Source organism: Orycteropus afer, unplaced genomic scaffold, assembly GCF_000298275.1.
Source record: "Orycteropus afer afer isolate SDZICR_OR568_19922 unplaced genomic scaffold, OryAfe1.0 scaffold00489, whole genome shotgun sequence".
NCBI classification, from domain to species: Eukaryota; Metazoa; Chordata; class Mammalia; order Tubulidentata; family Orycteropodidae; genus Orycteropus; species Orycteropus afer.
Window position 1 is genome coordinate 1,569,003 of NW_006922076.1, and position 24,002 is coordinate 1,593,004.

The following is a 24,002-nucleotide window of genomic DNA, read 5'->3' on the forward strand; positions in this document are numbered from 1 at the left end:
GCCGCCGCGCGGGGGTGGGTCCGGAGGCGGCTGCGGAGCCGCCCGGGAGCGCGCTGGGCTCGGGGCTGCGTGCGTCCGCGCTGGTGGTGCCAGGCTGTGGTCGTGCTCTCCCGACGGGCCCGGGAGGCGCTGGGCTGGCAGGGCTGCAGGGGAGCGGGTGCAGCCTGCGGGCGGTTCGCGTTTGCAGGGGTGTCTGCAGGGGGAGAGGAGCCCCGTGTGCTGGCCGTTGACTGGTGGGGAGGTTGGCGGGAAGCGTCGTGTGGCTGCCTGAGCTCTGCAGGTGGCCTTTACCGAGCAAGTCCGGTTGCCTGCACGCAGTGAGCGCCCAGGGAGGCGCGGGCAGCGGCCACCTTCCCGCTGGAGGCTTCCCTCTGGGGCTGCACCCCTGCGGTGCGTGCTTGGAGGACCTGCGTCTCTGGGTCTCAGCCGCAGGCGTCGGTTCCCATATTGTTCTTATTTTCCAGGGTGCTTGGGAGGAGCGCTGTGCAGCTCCTTCGAATGGGTGCTCCCCAAGTTCATGAGCAGGGCTGTCTGCTAGGGGTCTTGGCGCTGGCCCTGGGAGGCTGGACTGCAGGGTGTGGTGGGCTCTTTGGTACATGCCCGAGGTCTGTATGGGAAAGGGAGGCTGGCCGTGTGCCTCTGCTGGGTCTGTGCCCTGGGGAGCACTCACTGGGCCCCTTCCCTGTCCCACCTCCCTGCCTGTGACCCACACTTTCCTCCTTGAGTCTCCACTGCAGCAGCACCGGCCCATTCTCTTCCTCCATGCCCCGTGGCCTGCAGGCAGCCTCCTCTTCCTGTCACTGACCACCTGGTCGTCTAAGGGACATCAGACTGTCCAGTTTCCTACTGTCTCCAGAGAGGGTCCCGGGTATAGCTGTGGAATGAGTGAGTGAGCGAGAGGAGAAGCTCAACCAGGTCGTGTGGCCAAACGTAGCCTGCAGTGGACCAAGCCTGTGTCTGCTGTGCCACTCTGGGTGGGCGCCTTTGTCAGGCCCCCTCCCCTGGCAGGGACGTGGCACCAGACGTATCTCCAGTGGAAGCTGCAGCCTTGGGCTTGGGGAACTTTGGGGCTGAGGCCAGCACAGCGTGTTGGGGTGAGTGCCATGGGGTCGCCAGGGGCGGGTTCTGAACCAGGGCCCCCACCTTGGAAAGCACAGGGCTTCTGGGCGAGTCACAGCATCAACATCAGGCGACCACCTTCTCAGCTTTTCCCCCAGAGCTCACATACCTCATGGTCACGCTGGCAGGAACAGCTGCTGTTGGTTAAAAGTTTGTGCCCACAGCGGGAGAGCGACAGTCCCAAGGTGCGGGCAGGGGCTTCTGTACTCCACGTGGCTGTCCTTGTCTCCCAGGACACTTCAGGTCTCCAGCTCTCTCCGTGAGGATGACAGGCGCACACAACTGTGTGTGCAGTGGTCGTCTCTGCCATGGGAACTAGACACCCAAGGCCAACGCCTGCAGCCTCTGCGTTTAGGCCCCATAGCCACACTTCCTGGCTGTCCCACCCTCTGACTTGGTTCCCACGGGTGCTGGGGGCCCATGGCCAGCTCTTATGAAGCTCCAGAGTGGGTTTTGTTTTGTTATTGTGTGGCCTACGTATAGTTTTGAAAACAAATGAGACAGTTGCTAGCAGCAGGGCTTAACGTAGGCACTGCTGCTTTGGGAATTGCTGAGCAGTAGCGGGGCCTGGGTGGGCTGGCACTGGGGCTCCAGCGGTGGAGGGAAGGAGCAGTGGCCCTGTGGGCAGCAGGTGGCAGGAAGGTGGCCCTGTTTCCTGCTGCTGGCAGAGGGACATGACCCTGTGGATGTCCCTGCAGCCACCCCCCCAAGAGTACCCCCACCAGGTCCCCCTCATGGCTGGGGCCCTTCTGAGTTGTCCCCAGCAGTGCTATTGCCAGGCACTGTGGGACATTGGCCTGGGGTCATACAGTTGGCGTTACTGAGAAAAGTCAACAGGGTATTTGGATGTGCGCTCTGCTCCAGGCCCCCAAGTAACCCACATCAGTGAGGACTATGGTGGCCTGGATTCCACAGGGCAGCCTGAGCTGTGTTGACTGACGTGTGGTGAGCTCAGGAGTGCTGTCTGGGGACAAGCATGGGCAGCTGGGTCTCCGGGTCTCCAGGTCCAAGGCTTTGATCACAGCTGCTGCCTTCTGCCTCTAGATCTCAGGGCGAGGCCGGAGGGTGGTTCTCTGCTGGGCGGAGGAGTCCACCCTGAGCCACACGAGGGCCTGCTCTTCCCTCCGGGCTCCTCTGCCCCTTACTGAGCCCTTCACCTTCCCCTCTGGCATGGCAGAGCCCTCTGTCCTGTGTGCCCCATGTTTTATCTGAGTAGCGGGACGTCTTGTCCCTTTATCTGAATAGCAGGACGCTCTCACTTGGTTTAGAATCAAGTTCTGAAAAGAGGCGTATGCTGAACGGTTTTTCTCACACCTCTGTCTGCCCAACCTGTTCATTATCACACCGGTGTTTGGGAATTGTTCTGTGCTGGTATGCCCAGCACCCACGCCCTATAAGTTCCCTTGTGCTGGAAGGGGCAGGCCTACACGTCCAGAAGGTGTGTCCGGCCAGGGAATAACTCCCAGTTGCGGCGAGGCCATGGCCTGTAGTTGGCAACATCACAGTGATAACCCACAAACGCACCTCCACCTAGCAGCAGCTTTGGGGGTATTAGGAGGATGAAATTGGAGTGGCTGACTCCCTGGGCCCGGGAGTGCTACCCTGTGCTCTTGAGGCTTCCAAGCCCCTGGGTCATGGGGGACACTTGGGGTTGTCCCGAGTGAGGGAAGGATTGGTGCACCCTGGGTCCCTCCGTCCTCTCCCCACACACTGGGAGAGCAGAAGGGTGGGGGGGCAGGCCAGGTAGCCACTGGGTTCTAGTGCTGTCCAGCTGGCACCAACCTCACAGCGCCCCCAAGAGGCCTGTGACCCAACTCATACACAGTCATGGGCACCCAGTAGGTTGGCATTTCCCTGCGCACGTGACGCCCATGCTGGGTCTAGCCTGGTCCTGCCTGCCCTTGGCCCCCTGGCACTCCCACATGAGGACTCTCTACACTGCCACCCCAGCTTAATCCTGGGCCCTGGGCACTGCTGACTGGCACAGCTGCCTGTTCATCCACCTTCGTTGGTTCTGTGGTCAGCTTCCCGCCCTACTGGGGCCCTATCCACTTCACTTTGTAAGCTGGTAGCAGTATCAGCCCTCGTCAAACTTCTACAGTAGAGAGAAGAGTCGTCACCAGCCCAAAGCTGATTCCCATAAGGTGGCTCAGGCCCAGCCTAAGTCCACCAATTCTGACACTGCCCATCCCTCCTCCGGCACTGTCGACCTCTGCTGGGTTCTGTGATTCATTGCAGTAGCCACACAGAACTTACAGACTATACCAAAGTTACTAGATTTGTTAGGGAAGTAACAGGTTACGATTTGCATACAGGATCAACTTGGAAGTAGCAGGAACAACTCAGGAGACAGCTTGTTCACCAGGACAGCTTCCAAATAAACTAGCTCTCAGCTTCTGGGTCTGCCACCAGCCCATCCTCATATAAACATTACAGCTCTCTTGGTTCCACGCACATACCTGGAGACACTTCACTTCACCAGCAAGCCTCCTGCCCAGAGGCGTTCGGCCCTCTTGCTCCGTAGACCAGGAAGCTGCATAGACGACCAGGAAGCTGCACTGCAGCACCTCGAGCTGATCCCCTGGTTCTTGCCTCTGGTACCCTCTGGTGCCTCTGTGCTGTCAGTGTTTCAGTCTGTCTCCTGGGTCTGGGAAATTCTCAGTGCTGGGATCCCAGGGCCAAGGGACATGCTCCATTACCAGCTCTTCTTGATATTGATAGGGTCTCCTCCAGCCTCTGTGAGCTTAACCCTTACGAGCCTAGCAGGGTGTCATGGTTTACCAATCCCCTTGGTGTAGGTCATGGTCACTTTATTTGCACAGTAAACTGTCTACTTCCTGCAAGAGTTTTACTTACCTTGTTTGCATAGTAAACCGTCCGGTCACTTACCAAGACTGTGGCCTAGCAGATCATCTTGGCAGAACTACAGACCAGGGCCAGAGAGGCCGTAAGTAGAGCCCACCGCACTGCATCTGTGTCTTCCCTGAGGGGCAGTTCTTGTCCGGTTGCTGCCCGTTTACAGCACACACTCTTCATGGGGGTGGAGCTTGCATACAGTGGAATTCATTTTTTAGACACAGTGCTGTGAGTTTTGTCAACAATCGCAGCAAATTGACAATCATGTCCCTTGGGATCCAAAGCAACCCACCACCCACAGCCCCTTGTAGTCAGCCCCTGACCCCAACATCTCTGCAGACACCCAGTCTGTACTTCATCGCTAGAGTTGTGCTCTCTGCAAAGAGCCAGAAGGGGATTGGCCATACGCTGCCTTACCTCACACTGGGCAGCTCCAGTGTGTGTCCTGTCTGGCTGCACACATAGACCCCATGCCTGCTTTGTGGCCTGTGTGCCCCCCCACCCTTCTGCCTCTTCAGGTTTTACCATCTGCACACCTGACCATGTCCCATCCAGCCACCCAGGCTGTCTGGGGCCTGCCTCATGGATCTGGCCTGGCTGGCATCCATGGCTTGCACCTGGCTTGCTTTGGCCATGTGCCAGCAAACCTCACCCAGACCCAGGCTAGACTCAGCTGCCAGGCAGAAAGTCCCTCCCCAGGCCCCTGCAGCCCCCTGGCCTGTTTGTTTCTTCTTGGCCCAAGCTTCAGGACCTTTCCCATCTCCCATCAGGAAAACCCCAGATTCTCCCCAGGCACCTGCCCCCTGTGCCCTCACAGTCTCCATGGGCCCTCACTCTCTTTGGAGGCCTACACCCTGTGTGCCCCCATCCTCTGTGACCCTTCACTTGCTTTGGGGTCCAACACCCTCTGTTGCCACTACCTTTTGTGGCCCCTCACTCTCTCTGGGGTCCCCTGCCCTCTCACTCCTCCCCGGCAGCCCCAGCCTCACGTGCTCTTCAAAAGCCTGGCTGGGGTCTCCAGCCTTCAGGTTTGCTCTGCCCTCAGCCTGGGAGGTTCTTCCCCAAATGTGCTCTTAACCTCCCTTGCATCTGATGGCCTTCTGACCCCCATTTACCTCTCGTCCTGCCCTGGCCCACAGACTGTCCTGCTACTGCCCCTGTGGGCACAGCCCCACCACCCTTTGCTGTGGTGACCATGCTCAGAAAGGGCCCACACCCACATGTAGCCATGGGGCCAACAGCACTTGGGGTGCTGAATCAGCCTATGACCTCACATGAGTGCCTCTCGGTCCGTGTCACTCTGAGCCTCTATACTCTGTGACCGCGTGCTGCTCTGTGCATAAGAACCCTGTTACGCTACTCCCCCCCGTCCGCTATCTCATCTCTGGGACCTGGCAGATCCTGCACTGCTCATCGGCTCTCGTGGTTTCCTGAGTCATCACATTTGAGAGTGACCACCATGCTGTTGCAACCTTCTGGGCATCTCCATGCAGGTGCTTTCCAGGTCTTGCATGTCTGGACGGCCCCAGCTGCGTGAGTTGACTGAGTTCGTGGTGGGCTGGCAGGATTACCTTTTGCAGGGCCCTTCACGGCCACGTTGCTGGGCCACAATCCAGTGTCATGTCAGCAAGTGCCCTCTGCTTGTGTTGAACACAGTAGTCCCTGATCACTGGTGTCCTACCTCAGCCAGGCGCCCCTGGGATGGTCACTGGCCATACTGTGGTCTTAGCAGTCTGTCCCGCTGATGCTTCTCTTGGGGCTTTTATCGCTGAGTCTCAAACATGGTCTGAGCCGTGGGCAGGCCTGTGCATTTGGATGGGAAGCATTCCGACTTCTCCAGTCTCTGCAACAGTCGAGGTGGCTAGGCTCATCAGTGTATTTGAAGGGACTCTGCCGTCTTGGTGGTCTGCCCATGCATGGGCCCAGCTGCCTGCCATTGGGGAAGGACGTGGGAATCTGCCAGCCAGGTGCAGGTGGAACAGCTGGAGCAGGGAGTGGAGAAAGGGCTGGAGGCATGTGGCTGCCAGGCTTAGGGGCTGGGAGATGGCCTGTGAGTGAGACGGTGAAGGGGTCTTTGGCAGAGTGCCCCCCACCACGTGGGAGGAGAAGTTCAGGCTAACACCTAGCTCTTCCGATGCACACACCCCACTTGGCACCTTCCTGGAGGCCAGACTGTCGCCTCCACCCAGTCCTTCCAGGACCCTTGTGCTCTTACCTGCCTAAGTCAGAGCACAGGGACTGCCCTCGGGACTTCAGGTGGGCTGGGTGCTTCCCCTTGTGGTTAGTGTGGGACCCAAGGGGTGGGAGGTGCTCGTGTAGTGGCGGGGCCAGAGTGGCCTTCGCTGTGCTGTGAAATCAGGAGGGCCTGAGGAGGTGGCAGGGGAGCCAAGACCTGAGTGGGAGGAGCTGCATTCACAGGAACGCCCTGACTCTCAGTGGCTGAGGCCTGAGGGGAGGAAAGGCTGGTCAGACTCTGGGGCGGGAGACTCTGACCTCAGCACCTACTTGTCAAGGAAGCCCAGCTGGCCCAGGTAGTCAGGCTCCACCACCAGCCAGAGGCCCTCAGGAGAGAGGCCTGACAGCTCTTTCTGAAAGGTCTCAGTCTTGAAATCCATCAAGTACATTCTGCTTAGCACACCTGGGGTCACCCAGGGTTGGGGCCTGCTTAGCAGCAGCAAGCAAAAAGCCTGCCTGCTGAGCCAAGTGGCTCTGCCCGTGAGTCCCAGTCAGAGCGAGGGCAGGTGGCGGGCAGCCTGGGGTCCCCGTGTGCAGGCACAGTGCTGGGAACAGTGCTAGAGAGGCCGAGTTCAGATCCTCCTTGGCCCATGACCCTGCGTGAGTCCCTCCCTGTGCCACAGAGCCAAAAGGGAATGTCCTTGTGACCCTTGCCCCCACCACCCTGTCCACCTGACCCACAGCTCCACCATCTCCATCCACGAGACCCCCGTCCATGTGACCCAACACCCCATCCTCGAGACCACACCCCAACATCCCTGTCCACGCCACCCAAGCTTCCACCCCCACCCCCATCCATGTGAGTATCAGGTTGGCAAGGCCTCCTGGTCCCCTGGGGGTGGATAATTGGTCCCGAGCCCAGCATACCCTGTCTCCACAGCACGTGTTGTGCTGGGTGCTGGGTCTGTCCTGTATTCTGCTGCTGGGCAAGGCCCCTGTCTGCCTCATTTCCAGGTAAGTCCTGCCTGGCTATGAGAGCTGGAGGAGGAAGGGAGGGATGCCTGGCTCTGTGTTTGCAGAGACAGGTGCTCACAGAGGGCACCCAGCCCTCCTGGGATGCTGTACAACCCCCCCCCCCCCCAGTGTGGCTGAGCAGGGTGTGGCATTCCCTCGTTCACTCAGGGAGCCTGGGGGGCAGCGGCCACCGTGTGCCAGGAAATCCGTGGTCTCTGAGCTGGTGCGTTCTGTGGCCACCAGGCTGGAGATTCCAGGTAGACTTGGTAGGTCCATCTCCGTGTGCCACCCTCCCCCACCATGTGTGCTGAGCACCTGGGTCTCCATGTGCTGCCCTCCCCCACGTGTGTGCTGGGCACCTGCTGATGAGATCTTTGGGCAGAAGCTGGGGGGAGTACACGAGCTGTGCAGAGAAGGATGAATGAGCTCAGACTGGGAACTGCTCAGCAAAGGCTGGAACCGCAGGCAGGGCAGTGAGAATGGAGGTGGGGAGGAAGGGAATGCGCTGCAAGTTCAGGGGACAGAGGCCGGACTCTGGTCTGTCTCGGGGCTCCCGGCACCCTTCCAGTCAGGGCCAGCCTGAAACTGCTGTGGTGCATGGTGCATGAGGTGGCATGGAGGGTGGCACCTGGTGTGGCAGGTCCCGAGTGGCCTTAGGAGGCTGTGGGTGGGACTGAGCAGGGACATGGGATTCACAGGGCTGAGGAGGGCAGTGGGTGGGACTTGATGCGGACTGGCCCTAGACCAACCTGGCTCTGTCCGTGTGTGTGTGTGTGTGTGTGTGTGTGTGTGTGTGTGTCTGTCTGTCTGTCTGTCTGTCTGAGTGGAAAGGTCCTTGAGAACCACCGTCTGTCTGCACCCGTGTTCGTCTCGTAGCGTCTTTATAGTTTAGTGCCGCACTGTCTCCTGCGGAGGCAGACTTGACAGAGGGAAGGCTCCCCCCAGACCCACTGATCCCTCAGGCCCCACCTAAGTGGCCCCTGGGAGGTCTCCTGGCCACCACTAAGGGGCCTCTTCCCTTTGGCTTCTGTGCCCTGTAGCTGAATCCCGTGTACGTGGTCTTGTTGGCTGGGATTAGTGTGGCTGCCGGCTCCTTGTGGAACTGGAGGGCAGCACCCGGAGCTTGGCAAGCCAGCTTGGCACACAGGGGGTCTCATTGCCGACTCATGGAATGAAAAAGCTGGGAACAGTCCCCCAAGCCTGGAATTGGTCTGATACCCATGGACAGGAGCCCAGATGTCCTTGGGGTCATTTGATGCCTGGGGAGGGGCTGGCCAGCTTCAGCCAGAGGAGGGTGAGTGGAGGACCCACAAACTCTGAAGGGTTCAGAGCAGAGATGGGGTGGGGTATTGGGCCCCTGGGGGTAAAGAAGAGGTTACAGAAACGGAGTGGCCTGTGAGGTCTCCTTGGGTTTGATAGCCCAGGGGAAGTCTCTGGGAATTGCAGTTTGTTCCCTGCTCGGATCCCTGTGGATCTTGGCTGGATCTTGGGCGGGGCCCAGCATCCTCCTGCGTGTCCTTGCCCACCCTTGGGACCCTGGGGTAGGCCTGGAGGTTCACGAGCAGCTGTACCCACTGGAGGAGCTGATAGTTCCTCTCACCTGCAGACTTGGGGGACAGGGCTCTTCAGACATAGATTCCAGGCAGCTCAGAGGGTTACAGTGTTGGTTCTCAGAGGATGGACAGCGTCACCAAGGGTCTGCTGCAGGCGCACGGCTAGCACCTTTCTAAAGCCGTGCACGTGTCTGTTGGGGGTTTTATGCCCCCAGCCCCGTCTGACCTCCCTCTGCTCTCCCCTCCGCCCGCACTGCCCCACAGATAAGCAGAGGCAGCCTCCCCAGCAAAGGCCTTCGAGGAGGAGTGGGAGGTCTGGGACAGCAGCTGCCACTGTACTGGGAAATTCCACCCAGGGCAACACAGGGGTGTAGGCTGCCTGCCTCGCTCCCTGAGGAACCGTGGCCCTGACTGAGATGGGGCATCCCCACGTTGGGGGTGTCAGCCAGGATGCCAGCAGCATGGGATTGGGTTTACGAGTCTACAGTGGCTCCAGAACCTGGGGGTGGTTGTGAGGCCAGCCAGGACTGACTCAGCTCTGCCTGTGGTCAGCTACTGCAGCCATTGGTCAAGCCCTGTCTCAGACCAGGAATTCCAGGGAGGGCTAGTCCTTGCCCCAGCCAGCACTCTGGAGTCTGCCCTGACTCTACTTCATGCTGAGGCTTGTGTGAGGCTCTCCTGGGCTCAGGACCAAAGCGGGACGGAATCCAAGCCCTGGGACACCCATGCCTGCGAGGAGGCAGCAGGAATACTGCATTGCCTCCCAGTAGTGCCCTGGGTGAAGAATTGGGGCCACACTCATTCCTGGATGGGACTCCTTGGGAAACTCGCTCATTTCCCTCTCCCCCATTTCCAAGTTCCGGTGGGCTCTCCTCTCTGTCACTTCCTTCTGACTCACCTGCTTCCTTTTAGCCATCTGTTCCCCCAGCTTTCCTAAGGTGTAAGGCCCCTTCCCCAGAGGTGTGAGAAGCCCACTGAGCTAGGCCAGCCCTCCAGGTAGGTGCTGTCCAACGCAGAGCGTCCAGAGCTGCTCAAGGGAACGTGGCATAGCTCCGTCACAGTGTCACTAGAGGATGCCGGGGGTCTCACAATGGTGTCACTGATGGGCTAACAAGCAGGACCCACATGTTCCTGGCCACGCTGAGGCTCCCACACTAACCAGCTCTGTCCTTTCTCACGCCTGCAGAAGGATATGGCCCTGAAGCCACACGAGCGGAAGGAGAAGTGGGAACGTCGCCTCATCAAGAAGCCCCGGGAGTCGGAAAACTGCCCATCTGTAGAGCCCAGTGAGAACGGGCGGCCCCTGGAGGCAGGCAGCCCCGACCAGGACTTAGAGCCTCCCTGCGACCGGGGCAAGAAGGTTCCACTGCAGCCCACCAAGCAGGTGAGCCCCAGTCTTCCAGCCTGCCCCCTCCTCCCCTGGGCGCACACTCCACCCCCACCTTGGGCACCTGGGCTCTGCTGTGGGTTCTGTGCACACTCCCATGAGCACCTTCTGGGCGGCGCCAGCACCTGGACACCACCCGTCGGCATCTGGGCCTGCCTGGCAGTGAGGGCCATCAGTGTCTGGCTCAGGATCTGAGACCCACAGGGCTGGGGGCCGGAACAGAGTCAGGCTGGGGACTGCCGGTGCACAGAGGGGTGGGGACTTGCCCAGGACCACACACAGTACAGAGGCTGAGCCGGGGCTCAGGTCCAGGCTCCTCTTCCACTGGGTACTGGACAGGCAGACTGCGCGCTGTCCTTGGCTGGTGGGACGGGGAGGTATGGTGTGTGCTTAGCCTGAGCGGGGGCAGGGTGCCGCCTCGGTACAGAGCAGTGATATCAGGGTGATAGGCCGGCCCCGTTTCCCTATTGCGTCTGTCAGGCTCCGCCGAGTCCGGGGTGTCCAGTGTGTCTGTGACAAGATGGGGGACCGGGCATGTGGCCGAGTGCTCCCCTGCTGCACGTACAGGCCCCATCGGCTAACCCTGTCCAGGGCACGGTGTTGCCACGGTGTGAGGGGAGGGGAGCTCACGGTGGCACCTTTAGATGCTCACCCAGAAGTCTGTGGGATCACATGACTTGGGGTTGGTTGCCCAGGTACCAGGAGCAACCAGAAGGGCTCTATTCACCAGACTTGGTGGGTCTTCCCCCAACAGGTGCTGAAAGTGAGGCACGCCTGTTTCCCTGTGGGGCCCCCTCAGTAGGAGGCCGCTCAGAGCCCAGCTTGGTTGGGGGCGTGCGGGGACTGGGAGGTGCTTTCAGGGAAGCTGGCTTCAGAGGCTGCTCCTGCAGAGTGGACGATGCGCAGAGCTGCGGCCGCTGCCCCTGGGATTCACTGGTTTGCGTCTTTCTTTTCTGAGAGGGTTCTCCATGTATCAGGCTCCTCCTTGAACTCTGCTGGGAGTTGGGCTGCTGGTGAGGGGACAGCATGTCTCAGGGGCCTGGGCTGGATGGGAGGGTGTGCGGGCACACCTGCCCAGGTGGACACGTGCTCTTTCTTCCATGCAGGTGTGCTCCCCAGAAGGGGGGCCGCTCCCAGCCAACCCCTGGGACCAGAACGGCCCGGCCCACCGCCAGCAGCAGCTCCAGCCCAGCCAGCCCCAAGGGTCACTCCCAGCCCCGTGTCAGCGCTGCCAGCCCCGTCGGGCACTCCCGGACCCCAGGCAGCCCTGCCAGCCCCAGCGGTCACTCCCGGGTCAGCGCAGCTGGCCCCAGCGGTCACTTCTGGGCCTCAGGCAGCCCTGCCGGCCCCAGCGGTCACTTCTGGGCCCAGGTCAGCCCTACCAGGCCCAGCGGCTACTTCCAGCCCCAGGTCAGCTCTGCCAGCCCCAGCGGTCACTTCCAGCCCAGCCCTGCCGGCCATACTGGGTCCTCCCAGGCCCGAGGCCACGCTGCCGACACCTGCGCTCCCTCCTAGCCCCATGCTACCACTGCCGGCCACTGCGCTCGCTCCTGGCCCCGTGGCACCGCTGCCGGCCGCTGCAGTCCCTCGTGGCCCCGTGCCACCGCTGCCGGCCGCTGCAGTCCCTCATGGGCCCTGGCCACCGCTGCCGGCCACTGCGCTCGTTCCTGGCCCTGCGGCACCACTGCTGGCCCGTGCGATCCTGGGTGGCCCCGTGTCTTCGCCACCAGCCAAGCAGGGCGTCCTCAGGTCAGCGTGGCCGGCCTCTGCGCTCGCTCCTGGCCCACTGCCCACGGTGCCAGCCCCCACGGTCACTCCTTGCCCTGGGCCCACGCCGTCGGCCTCCCGGCTCTCTGCTGGGCCCGTGCTGCTGTCCCCGGCGGGCACTCCTGGCCCCGTGTCACTGCTGCCGGCCCCGCAGATCCCTCCTCGGCCAGCCCAACCATCCCCAGCAGCCATTACTGGGCCTCGGTCAGCCCCAGCAAGTAGGCAAAGTTCCCAAGCAACCTGGCCTGCCCAAACCTTCCCTGCTAGGCCCAGGACGGCCCCGCCCACCTAAACGGCCACTCATGGGCCTGGAACAGCCCTGCTCAGCCAAGCAGCCACTCATGGGCCCAGGACAGCCCTGCCAACGGAAGCGGCCGCTCATGGGCTCAGGACAGCCCTGCCAACCCCTGCGGTCACTTCTGGGCCCAGGACAGCCTCGCAAACCCCGACCGTTACTGCCGATACCAGACCGGCCGTCGCTCCTCGGGCGACCTGCCCGCCGGCCACTCCTAGGGCACCCATGTCAGCCACGGTGGTCACTTTTGGACTTGGGTCAGGCCTATCAGCCCCAGATCTCACTCTTGGCCCTGGGCCATCCCTGCCGGCCCCTGAGGTCACGACGGACCCGATCATCCACTCTAGGGGTGGCCCGCCAGGCCCCACATGTGAGTCCTGGAGCCTGATGCCCAGTGGAACCTCTGCAGACATGCCCTCCAGACATCTCCACGTGTGGCTGCATAGACGCACCCAGGCCTGACTGGACTGCACCAGGTCTCCAGACAGGCCAGGCTGTCTGCTATTGGAGTGGAGCTTCACCCAGCGCACTGGGGGCTGCCTGTGCTAGAAGAGAAGGCAGCCTAGGGGGCTGAGTGCCGCCGTGAGGCCCCTCCACTGGCGCCCTGGCCTCTGGTGTCACAGCTCCCTGTCCCACGCGCCGCCTGTGACACGCATGCCACCGAGGGCTCAAAGCCTAGGGTCCCCAGCTTCTTCCTGTGCCTCTCAGTTGCCAGCACTGTTGTCTCTGAGTCCACTGCACCTTTACAGGTGTACTGCCCAGCACACGTGTGTGTGAGTGTGGTGCGTGGGTGAGTGCGTGTGTGTGCGCGTGCATGTTAGTGGGTATGTCTGTGTGTGATTGTGTGTGCGTGTGCGTGTACGCCTGGCTCCACTCCAGACAGTGGGGTCTTCCGGGGTCTGCCATGGCTTGTCCCTCCACCCTGCTCTGGAGCAGCAAGTGCCCCACCTGTCCCCTACCTTGTCTGGCTGCTGGGCCGCCCTTTTGGGAACTTCATGCTCCAGGCTGTCCCTGGGCCCCAGGACACCCGCTCACCAGAGCACCCACCCTCAGGACGTGGCCCCAGTGGCCCCGACCTTGTCTCAGGGCAGCCCTCCACCCAGTACTTTGGGGAAGGGCTGAGGAGCCTGGGGAGGGCAGTCATGGTGGCTCTGCAGAAGCACCTGTTCCAGACCTGGGTAACAGCCACTGGGCTCAGCACTGTCCACGTAGCCTCATGTCATGGAGGCAGTTCTCCCAAGTCACCCTGTTTACAGGGCAAGGGGACCACAGCCCAGTGCTGCATTGGTTCTTAGGCCCACGTCGCTGTCCCCAGCTCCCAGGCCCCCTGCGCCCACTTCTCTGAGGACTGTGGCCTCCACTTGCAGACCCAGTGGTGGGGAAAGCAGGCAGGTTTACAGGTGTTTGGTGGTCACCCAGGTTCGCCTGCCCGCCTGGAAACACGGGTTTATTTTTCTGATTAAAAGAAATAAAGAGCCCCGTGCTGGTATTTTCCATAACTGTGTCCATGTCTGTGCTTTGGAGAGCCCGTGCGGTGAGTGTGCAATTCATCCCAGCCAGTGGCGTCTGCATTAGACAGAGGTCTTGGTCATTAAATTCCGGCAGGAGGGGAGGAGACAAGCCCTGCAGCCTCTCAGGTGGCTGCCCATGGCTGAGGGTGGTCCTGTCTGGGCTCCAGGCCAGCTGGGGGAAGCAGTGGAAAGCCACAGGCTTGGTCCCTCCAGGGGTTGTCATCAGGGTCAGACCGGTTTGACCCTCAGAGGAGGGGTGCAGGTGTGCTGAGGGGTTGAGGGTAGGGGCGAGATTCAAAGGGTAAGGGCGTGGGGAGGCACCCAGCAAGACAGCAGATACAAAGTACAGGCAGCAGGGCCATACCGAGATGACCCAGGAGGTGGAGCGTGGTGGTCAGTCAGCTGGGGCGGGGCTGTTTGCTCTGGGTGAGCTGAGGGTCCTCGGAGACCGAACAGGAGGGCTGTGACCGGGCCCTAACCCACAACTCGACAAAGCATGGGGGGTCCTGGGGAAGGCCCTCTCAGGGCTGGAGCTAGGTGAGCTGGCAGACTGCGTTTCTCCAGGGGCAGAGGGCCTCCTTGAACTGCAGTGGGCACTACCTGCCCCCGGTCTTGTCGGAAAGCAGGCTCTGACGTCCCGGGTCTGGAGTGGCCGTGCTGCTGTGGGACCCTTAGCAGCAAGGGTCTCGCCAAGCCAGCAGCTGTGCAGTCAGCCCTGCCCCGGGGCCCACGCGTGTGACAGCAGAGCTGCGTCCCACAGGTGCTCGGGCTGGCTTTCAGAAGTGAACCGCCAGCCTTTGTTCTGAGGCACCTCTGAGTGGACTCCAACCTCCAGCCTTTTGGGTAGTGGGTCACACGCTCCCCACGTACCCAGGGACCGCAGTGAGCTGCTCCGAGCAGCTCTGTTCAGTGGGAAGGGACACCAGCCTCTTCTATCATAGGCTGACTCATGGTGACTCCACGCAGTGCGTTGGAATGCTGCGCAGCCCCGCTGCGTCCCCGCAATCGGTCTGTTTTGATTGGACGGCTGTGATCTGTAGGGTTTTTCATTGGCTGGTTTCGGGAAGTGGGTCATCAGGCCTTTCTTCCTGGTCTGTCTGAGTCTGGAAACTGTGCTGAAGTCTGTTCAGCAGTACAGTGCATGAGGTGCCAGGTCTGCTGCGTGGAAGGCAGGACCGCTACCAGTGACCCCTCACTGTCTCTGCTTAGGAGCCACAGAAAGAAGTTTAACCTTCTAGTTACCACTTTGAAAAACGAAACAGGTAATAGTAAACAGGAAGTTGAATTCCATGTGCCCAAAGCAGCACAGTGGGTAAGCCATACAGAAACGATCAATGGGGTAGTCAAGTTGTGTTTGAAAGACAGTTTGTTGCACTTCAGGCCCTGCTCAGATGGCCTTTAGTCACACAGCATAGCTGCTCTTCTGGGCAGCGCAGGCCTGGAGCGTGTAGACGTTAGGGGAGGGGCTTGGGTAAGTGTGTCATTTGCAAGTTCTCAGACTCGCTGCTGTCTGGTTTCTAGTCTTGCTTGTCTCATTGTCCACGCTTGTCCACACCTGTGGCTTGAGTCACCACCACTGTGCTGTGAAGCACAGCATGTCAGCATACACCTGTGCGCCCAGCGCCTGTGACGTTGCCACTCAGATGCCACAGGCCCTGCCCCTCTGCGTGAACAGAGCAGAGCACGCCAGCTTCCAAGTCTCCGTCCCCAGGTAGTCGATGAGCCCGGTGTCTCCTGTGCTCAGGCCGGAAGTCGGGAGGATCTCCTGTCATGTGCTCCCAGCCAGTGCTTTAGAGCGGAGTGTGGAGTGAGTGACACGGCAGCAGGCGTGTGGGAGCCCCTGAAGCTGCAGCGTTAAGTGCCTCCATCAGGAGAAAAGTCCAAATCCATGATCAGAGGTCAAGCTCAAACAAGAAGACAGCAAACCAAAGATAAGGGCAGGAACAGGAAGATGGCAAACCAAAGATGAGAACCAATAAAATGAAAAACAGTAAGAAAAAAAACAACACCCAGAGTTATGTCCCTGAAAACATCCACGCAACTGAGGGATTTGGTGGGGATGCGAGAGGGTGCGTCATTACAGGTTTACATGCAGAGTGTGCTGTGGGAACAGTCTCACTTCCATAAACTCGTCAGGGAAAGGTACCACTTACTCAAACGGGCACATGAAGACGACTACTTGAAAGTGCTGTCTGTCAGAGCAGTGGGTATGTCATCTTGCGCTCTGCTACCCCAGGCCGGGCCACCCCCTCCCACCTGGCCTAATAACAGGTGCTCTGCTTAGCAGGTGACACGTGCCAGCCCGCTTAACCTCACCACAGCCCCATGAGGTGGCATGGTCCTTACCCCCTTTTCATAGATGAGGGCACTGCAGCGAAGTTAAATAACCTGTCCTAGGTCAGCGCTGAAGACGGGTGAGCGGGATTCACACCCAGGTGTCTCAGCTGCGTTGTGTGTCCGTGGCCTTCCCTAGAGGACAGCAGCTGTCCTCCCCTCCAGTCTGTCTGCAGACAGCAGGCTTCCGGGAAGATGCCCCTCCCCTGTGAACTCAGGAAGGGTCCTTCCGCCTCCGGGTAAGGGCCACACCTTGCCATGCCCACACTTGTCCTGTGTGGCCTGAACTCCTCTCCTTTCCTGCCTGATCCTTCCCTCCTGGAACCGTACCTTTCGGGTCTCAGCTCCAGGACGTCCGTTCCTCCAGCAAGTCCCTGCACTCCGCTGCGTCTCCACTTGTCCTGTGCATGGGGGTGACTGCTGACCCGTCTCTGTTCCTCGCTGAGCTGAGTGAAGACAGACCGTGGTGTGCCTCCATGCTTGGACACCCATGTTTCTCAGCACAGCTCTCTGTTGTTCTGTTGTATTATTGTGGGGGTCAGGTAAGCTCTTGCAAAGACTCCCATCCGCTTCTGCAGATCAGCCCACACTAATGAGTGACGTGGTACGGGGAGCAGACCTGGGCCCTGTCCTGGCTGCACCCCCAGCTCTGTGACCACTCAGTGCCTCAGGTTCCACCTCTGAGCACGGGTGACATCTTCCTTCGGAGTGGCCAGGAAAAGCGAGTTCACGTAAGGCAAAGGACCAGGCCCACAGCTGTGACCAGTTGCTGTGGGCTTGGCTTCAACTCAGGGTGACCCCTGTGCATCAGAGTAGGCCTGAGTTCCGTGGGGTTTTCAGTGACTGGGCTTTCGGAAGGAGACACCCTTCTTTCCAGGTGAATGTCTGACTGCTGCCAGCAGGAGAGATTCCCGACCCTGGGGTTTGCCTGGTGGTCAGGGGCGTGACCAAGGTCCGTCACCCTGATGCCTCATCCCGGCTGTAGCTTCTCTAGGCCGTTGGGATTTGGGGGTGCAGACTTCCGCGCCTTGTCAGCAGCACCGCCATGGTGGCTGTAGCACCCCAGCTCACCCGCTGTGGTCCACCTGCTTTGGGTAGCCCCCCCCAGGGGATCCCTCGTCTGTGGAGTGAGTGTGTTAGTCACACTGAGTACCTGGAGTTGCTGGGACAGTTGGTGAGCACTGTGTCAGTGCTGGCTGTCACCATGGGACTAGTGGGCAGGGCGGCTGTCACTGCAGGGCGCAGAGACTCTGACTTGGGACCCTCGGTCTGCAAGGGACAGTGGGTGGGGTCCCAGCTGCTTAACCCACCCCATGGCCTGAAGTGAATCAACGGTCTGTTGGCTAGAGGACAGCTGGGTAGTCCTGGAGCACCTGCCCGCCACGTGCTGTCTGGGGGACAAGAAGGAAAGAGACGGTCATCTCGGCCGGTACAGCTGCCACGTGGCAGGTGCTGTGCTTGCCTCCCCCATGGGCCAGGCGACGGGGCTGACAATGGGGGGTAGGTGACAATGGCAGGTGGGTGATGGCGGGGGTGCCAGGGTAACAGGGAGGTGATGATGGGGGGGACAAGTGATGGGGGGCTGGGGGGTGGGGGGTGATGATGGAAGGGTGGGGCGACAGTGGTGGGGCTGGGTGACTAGGGAGGCAGGAGACAATGGTGGGGTGCAGGTGCCCAGAAGGGCACAACTCCCTCTTCTGCAAACATGGCCTGTGCCCTGGGCTGTGTGGTACTGGGAAGGCAGGGATAAGGATAGCCCTGCCCGCTGGAGGTTCCCAGCAAACAATCCCACTTTACTTTCAGAGAGACGCTGTGGGGCTGGGGGGCCTGGAGGGGTCTTTCATCCGTCCTGGTTGCGTAGGGACTGATGAGTATCAGCAGGGATTTCTGAAGAAAGCAAGGCCCCAGACAACCAGAGTAGGAGTCAGCCAGCCCACAGAGGAGGGAGAGGAGGCTTTGCCAACACTGAGGTCTCATTGCAAATGAAATTTCTCTTTTTCTGAAGCCTCTGACTCCCCACTCACAACTCTGAGAACTTTTGTTTCTCGCAGGAAAAGCATGATGTCTAATGGAGTGGGTTGTAGTACCAGCCTTCTCCAGTAGAGGCAACCATCAGCATAGAGTAAGGTCTAATTTGAGAATACCTTAGGCTTGTTGTTAGGTGCCGTGAGGTCATCCCTGACCCTAGCGACTCTATGCACAACAGAATGAAACCCTGCCTGGTCCCGTGCCACCCTCACAGTCCTTGCTATCCTTGAGTCCTCCGTTGCAGCCACGGGGTCCATCCAATCTTGTTGAGGGCCTTCCCTTTTTCACTGACCCTCTGCTTACCAAAGATGATACCCTTTTCCCAGGAATGGTCGGTCCCTTCAGACAACGTGGACCAAACCAGGTGAGACAAAGTCTGGCCATTCTTGCGTCCAAGAAGCACTGGCTATACTTCTTCCAGGACAGATTTGTTCATTCTTCTAGTAGTCCATGGTATCTTCAGTATTCTTCACCAACACCATAAGTCAGAGGTATCAATTCTTCTTAGGTCTTTGTTATTCATGGTCCAGCTTTCCCATATGAGGGAATTGAAAATACCATGGCTTTGGTCAGGCACACCTCAGTCTTCAAAATGTCGTCTTTGCTTCTTAACAGTTTAAAAGAGGTCTTTTGCAGCAGATTTCCCCAGTGCAATATGATGGCCGATTTCTTGACTGCTGCTTCCTTGGGTGTTGATTGTGGATCTAAGTGAAGTGAAGTCCCTGACAGCGTCCATCTTTTCTCCATTTATTGTGATGTTGCTTATTGGTCCATTTATGAGGATTTTTGTTTTCTTTATGTTGTGGTGTAATCCGCACCGTAGTCTTCGATCTTCATCAGTTAAGTGCTTCAAGTCATTGTCATTTTCAGCAAGCAAGGTTGTGTCATCTGTGTATTGCAGGTTGTTGATGAGTCTTCCTCCAGTCCTGATGCCATGTTCCTGATCATATAGTCCAGCTTCTTAGATTATTTGCTCAGCGTACAGATTGAATGAGTTGGTGGAAGGATACAACCCTGATGCACTCCCTTCCTGATTTTAAACGATACTGTGTTCCCTTGTTGTGTTTGAATGACAGCCGCCTGGTCTATGTACAGGTTCCTCATGAATACAGTTCCCCATTCTTCCCATGGGTGCTTACAGACTCAATTCTCTCCATCCTAAATACTGTAGTGCTGAGTAGTGGAGACGAGTTCCCCAGATGCTGTTGGGGGCCTTTCGAGGGGGTGCTTACCTACATGAAGGTTTCCCCTTCCTTGGAGCTAGTCTTGCCCTCTGCGACACCCCCACAGCCTGACTCTGCCGCTAGGGCTCCCAGGCATGGGGTCGCTTTCTCTGAAGACCGGACCCTGGTCGTCCGACAGCCCCTCCTGTGCTGAACACTGAGCTGCGGAGCTGAAGCCCACCTCCCAGCCCCCCGGGATTGAGTTGTGGGGAAAGTCCACTGGCGCCCCAGCCTGCGCCCTGGGACTGGTCGGTGACACAGAGGCCAGTTCCTGTAGTAAGAGCAGTTGTGTTCAGTGGTACTGAGGGGAAAAGTGAGGGGCATCTGGATGCCAGGAGGGATTGGACCAGGTCTCATGGGGTAGGCATCCCTAGGAGGTGACATTTGAGCAAAGGCTTGAGAGTGTGGAGGACAGTGTCTGTGTGGGGCTCTTGGCCCTGGGGGGCGGGCTGCAGGGCCCCTGGATGCCCCAGGGGGCTCTTCCTCCCCACGCTTAGGCTGAGCACCACACCTCCACATACATCTGGACCGGAGAGGCTGGGGCCCGGCCAGGACTGCTCCTGGGGCAGGCCCGAGAGAGGGCCTTCCTGTTCCCAAATGGTCTATTTCCAGATGAAAGTCACTGTGACAAGGGCAGGGCCCTGAGTCCAGCTTACCCCCAGCTCTGGCCTCAGCTGGTCCCAGCTTCTCTGAGCCCATTTCCTCATCTGTAAACAGCATGAAGATGGTGTTTGCCCGGGGCTGTTGTGAGGGCAAGGAAGTTGGGCACGAAGCACGGAGGCCAAGGCCTGGCACCTGGCGGCCATGCCCGCCTGCACCGTGCCAGCACCACATGGCCGTGCCCACGTGTGCTGTGTCAGCATATGCAGGGGAGCAGTGCTGCAGTGCCAGCTTGCAGGGGCCAAAGCTGAGGCAGAGGAACCGTCGAGAGCACCTGGCTCGGTGCCCCGCCCCCCCCCCCCGCCCTGGGACTGAGGTGCAGGCAGAATGAGGTCCTAGGGCTTGCCCAGCAGGACAGGAGTCCGGCAACCTGCTGCCCAGTCTGTGGGGGAGGGAGCGCTCAGGCCACTGTAGCCTCCAGCTGTGTGGGCAGGAAGAGGCCCAAGGCTGCATACCCCGGATGGTCCACATCCCCTTGGAACAGTCCACAAAGATGGCACCCAAGGGGCTGCCTCTGGGCGGAGCTGTAGGCCGTCAGCGCCCTTTGTGCCGTCTGCTCCCCGGGGCTTTTGGGTTCTTCTCCATAAAGGGACTCGTCCCTCTGCTCACCAGCAGCATCCTCCCTTCATCCGTCTGTCCTGCCTCTGCGCCAGGCCTGGGGGCACTAAACACCCTGAGGGCACAGGTGGCCCGGCCACAGCAGCAGGCTGCATCCCAGGGCTAATCCCCAAGGCTGTTTGGTAGAGGACCCCCAGGGCTAGGGTGTGGGGTGCAGTGACCCCTGGGATGGGGTGTGGGGTGTGGTGACCCCAGGGCTGGGGTGTGCAGTGTAGTGTCCCCAGAGACAGGGTGTAGGGTGTGGTGTCCACCAGGATGGGATGTGGGGTATGGTGTCTACTGGGATAGGATATGGGGTTCAGTTTCCCCCAGGTCAGGGTGTGGAGTGCAGTGACCCCTGGGATGGGGTGTGGGGTACAGTATCCCCCGGGACAGAGTAAGGGGTACAGTGACCCTGGGGCTGGGGTGTGGGGTGTGGTGTCCCCCAGGATGGGGTGTGGGGTGCAGTATCCCCCGGATCAGGGTATGGGGTATGGTGTCCACTGCAATGGGGTGTGAGGTGTGGTGACCCCGGGCCTGGGGTGTGGGGTATGGTGACACCGGGGCTAGGGTATAGAATATGGTAACCCTGGGATGGAGTTCCGGTGGCATAGTGCCTGAGACATCTGACTGCTAACCAGAAAGTTGATGGTTCAAACCCACCAGCCACTCTGCAGAAGGGAGACCCGGCAGTCTACTTCTGTAGAGAGCACTTCGGAAACCCAAGGAGGGGTCGTTGTGAGTGGAAATTGACTCAATGGCAGGGAGTTTGGTTCTTTGGTTTGGGTGCGGGGTGTGGTGACACCCCAGCCCTATTGGGGTACCTATAGTCAGGCCCAGGTGAAAACAAGCACACCTGTTCTCTCCTTCCCCAGATGAAGGTCGTAGTGCCCAGAGGAGGTGACAGGAGCAGTGGTGATGACAGTGTGTGTGAGGCCACCAGCTCCAGGCGTAGCAGCTCTCGGGATCGGCTCAGTGACGTGAGTACTGGGGCCTCCGTGGGACACGGTGGGAGGGGACCCAGAAGGCCGTTGCCGCCATCCTGAGCACATGCTGTGTGTCAGTGGGACAAGGCAGTCTAGTGATTAGGGTCCTGTTTTTTTGGGGGGGGCAACTGAAGAAGAGCAGTGAGAGCCGTGTGCGGGGTTAGCTGTACCATCCAGTAGGCCGTGCTGTAGGCAGGGGCTGGGGGCTGTGCTGTGGGGCAGGACTGGGGGGCCATGCTGTGAGCAGGGGCTGGGAAGGGCCATGTTACAGGCAGGGGCTGGGGCCAGGGACTGGGGTACCATACTGGGGAACAGGAACTAGAGAACTGTGCTGGGGGACAGGGATTGAGGGCTGTGCAGGAGGAATAGGGACTGGGGGCTATGCTGGGGGGCAGGGACTGTGGGGCCATGTGGAGGGATACAGGGACTGCAGGCCATGCTGGGAGGCTATGCTGGGGGCAGGGACCAGGGGGCCGTGCAGGGGGGGCAGGCACATGGGGGGCTGTGCTGGGGGCAGGGACTGGGGGACCGTGTAGGGAGACAGGGACTGCAGGCCATGCTGGGAGGCTATGCTGGGGGCAGGGACCAGGGGGCCATGCAGAGGGGGCAGGGACTGGGGGCCGTGCTGGGGGCTGTGGGGGAGTCAGGGACTAGGGGCTATGGGGGAACAGGGACTGGGCGCTGTGCAGGAGGGACAGGGACTGGGGGCTGTGCTAGGAGGCAGGGACTTCCCTCTGGCCTGGTATAGCCTCGTTTCACGCACCTTTGCTGTGTGACTCTGGGACTCTGTTTAGCAGCCTCAGGCCCTCGTTAGAAATGTTGCTGGAGAGTGCTGTTGCTGACTGCCCCCACCCCCGCTTCACCGTGGAAGGTGTGGACTGCATGGGCACCTTATGGCTAGGTCTGGAGACTGTCCATGGGGCCGTCTGTCCTCCCTTGATCCTGAGCTGCCCCCGGTGGCCCAGGTCAGGGTCTTGGAAATTTGGTGTCTGAGCCCTAAGGCCCTGGAGTATCGCATCAGCCACTGCAGCTGGTGGAAAGGCCTCTGGGAACCCCATCAGAGGGAGACCAGTGGGATCCCCGGCTGTCTTACAGAGGTTTCAGAGTGCTGCGGGCGGCCCCAGGGGCTGCAGAGTGGCTGGGGAAGTGGGGAGCTGACCGGGGTCTGGGAGAGGGTTTGCCTAGGGATGGGAGGGGCCCTGTAGCCCTTTCTAAGGCTGGACCGGGGTGTGTGGACCGGGGTGGGGACTGTGTGGGAGTCAGGGACTAGGGGCCATGGGGGGACAGGGACTGGGGACCGTGCTGGGGGCTGTGTGGAGGGTGTGTGGAAGGACTCGGGGGGCGGGGTGGAAGTCCTGGGACCAGTGTCAGGTCTCTGCACTGCAGTCAGAAGTGAGGGAAGCAGAGGTGGGGGTGGGCTACGCTGGTCCCCACGGCCTGCTGCCACCCTGTTCTGTCCCTTGGCCTCACTTCCCATTTCCACCCTCAGCTCCCACTGTCCCCAGCAGCCCTGGGAAGTCAGCCACAGCCTCAAATGAGAGTGGCCAGGCTAGGGTATTGTCCCATGGCCCGGTGGCCTGGTGTTTCATAGATCACGGTTGCGAGGTGCAGCTGGCCTGGACCCGCCATCCTGACGGGCCTCACAGCAGCAGAACTGGGATGTCTTCCGGGCAGTGGGAGCTGTGCCAGGCCACCCAGTGACCACCCACCCGGCTACCGCCTTCCTGAACTGCACACAGCAGATACAGCCTCTTGTCCAAAGGCTTGCCCTGGTGGCCAGGTGTCCTGGCCTCCTTGCCTGGCCACAGCCCCTCCATCACATGCCTCTCCAGGCCCTCCATGAGGACTCTTCAGCCCTTCTGGGAAGCTAGGCAGAGGGGCTCTGTCAGGCCAGAGGAGAGGGCTGGGGCTAGGGCGGGTAGGTGACGTGAGTGTGCAGGGCAAAGTCCCATCTGGGTGCAGAAGGACCTCCTGACATTCAGAAAACCCCCAGGGCGTCAGGCCCTGTGTGGGAACACAAAGCCTGCTGGCCCTGGGGTCTTCATGCTACATCTTGGCCTGACTCTCTGAAAGGCCAGCAGGCTAGGTGTGCAGCACACTGACCCATGTCCTCCAAACCCCACCCCAGGGCTGCTGTGGGCAGCTACCAGGGCTGCAATGTAAGGCTGACTGGCCCCAAACTGGCCTTCAGTACAGTGTGGTCCAGGGGCTGAGAACAGAGGAGGCTGGGATTCCCAGCTGTGGGCGGGCTCCCACTTGGCCCCACCTTGTCTCTAGACTCACCACTGTGGCCAAGGGAGTGGGGCACTCAGACCGTTGGAGCTGGGTCTCATGGCCCACATAGGGGTCAGGGCCTGGAAGTGGTTCCTCGAAGGGGAGCCGGGCCCCAGCGGAAGGTCCTGACTGTCCTTCCTCCTTCCTCCTGCAGAGCTCGGCGCAGGCGGTTTCCGGAAGAGGCTATTCGGTAAGTGTCCTGCCGGATGTGGTTCTGCCTCAT

General features: G+C 60.2%; 1 protein-coding gene across 1 annotated transcript in view; it reads left to right on the forward strand.

The window, feature by feature from the left end:
* Nucleotides 1-24,002, forward strand: part of FBRSL1 (fibrosin like 1) — a 105,853-nt gene that overhangs the window by 48,476 nt on the left and 33,375 nt on the right. Inside the window, exons 2-8 of the mRNA XM_042782849.1 lie at nt 3,070-3,179; nt 3,644-3,716; nt 7,091-7,164; nt 7,294-7,387; nt 9,904-10,101; nt 21,395-21,499; nt 23,934-23,969. Of these exons, the coding sequence (XP_042638783.1) occupies nt 3,070-3,179; nt 3,644-3,716; nt 7,091-7,164; nt 7,294-7,387; nt 9,904-10,101; nt 21,395-21,499; nt 23,934-23,969 (690 nt within the window). The remainder of the gene's footprint in view (nt 1-3,069; nt 3,180-3,643; nt 3,717-7,090; nt 7,165-7,293; nt 7,388-9,903; nt 10,102-21,394; nt 21,500-23,933; nt 23,970-24,002) is intronic.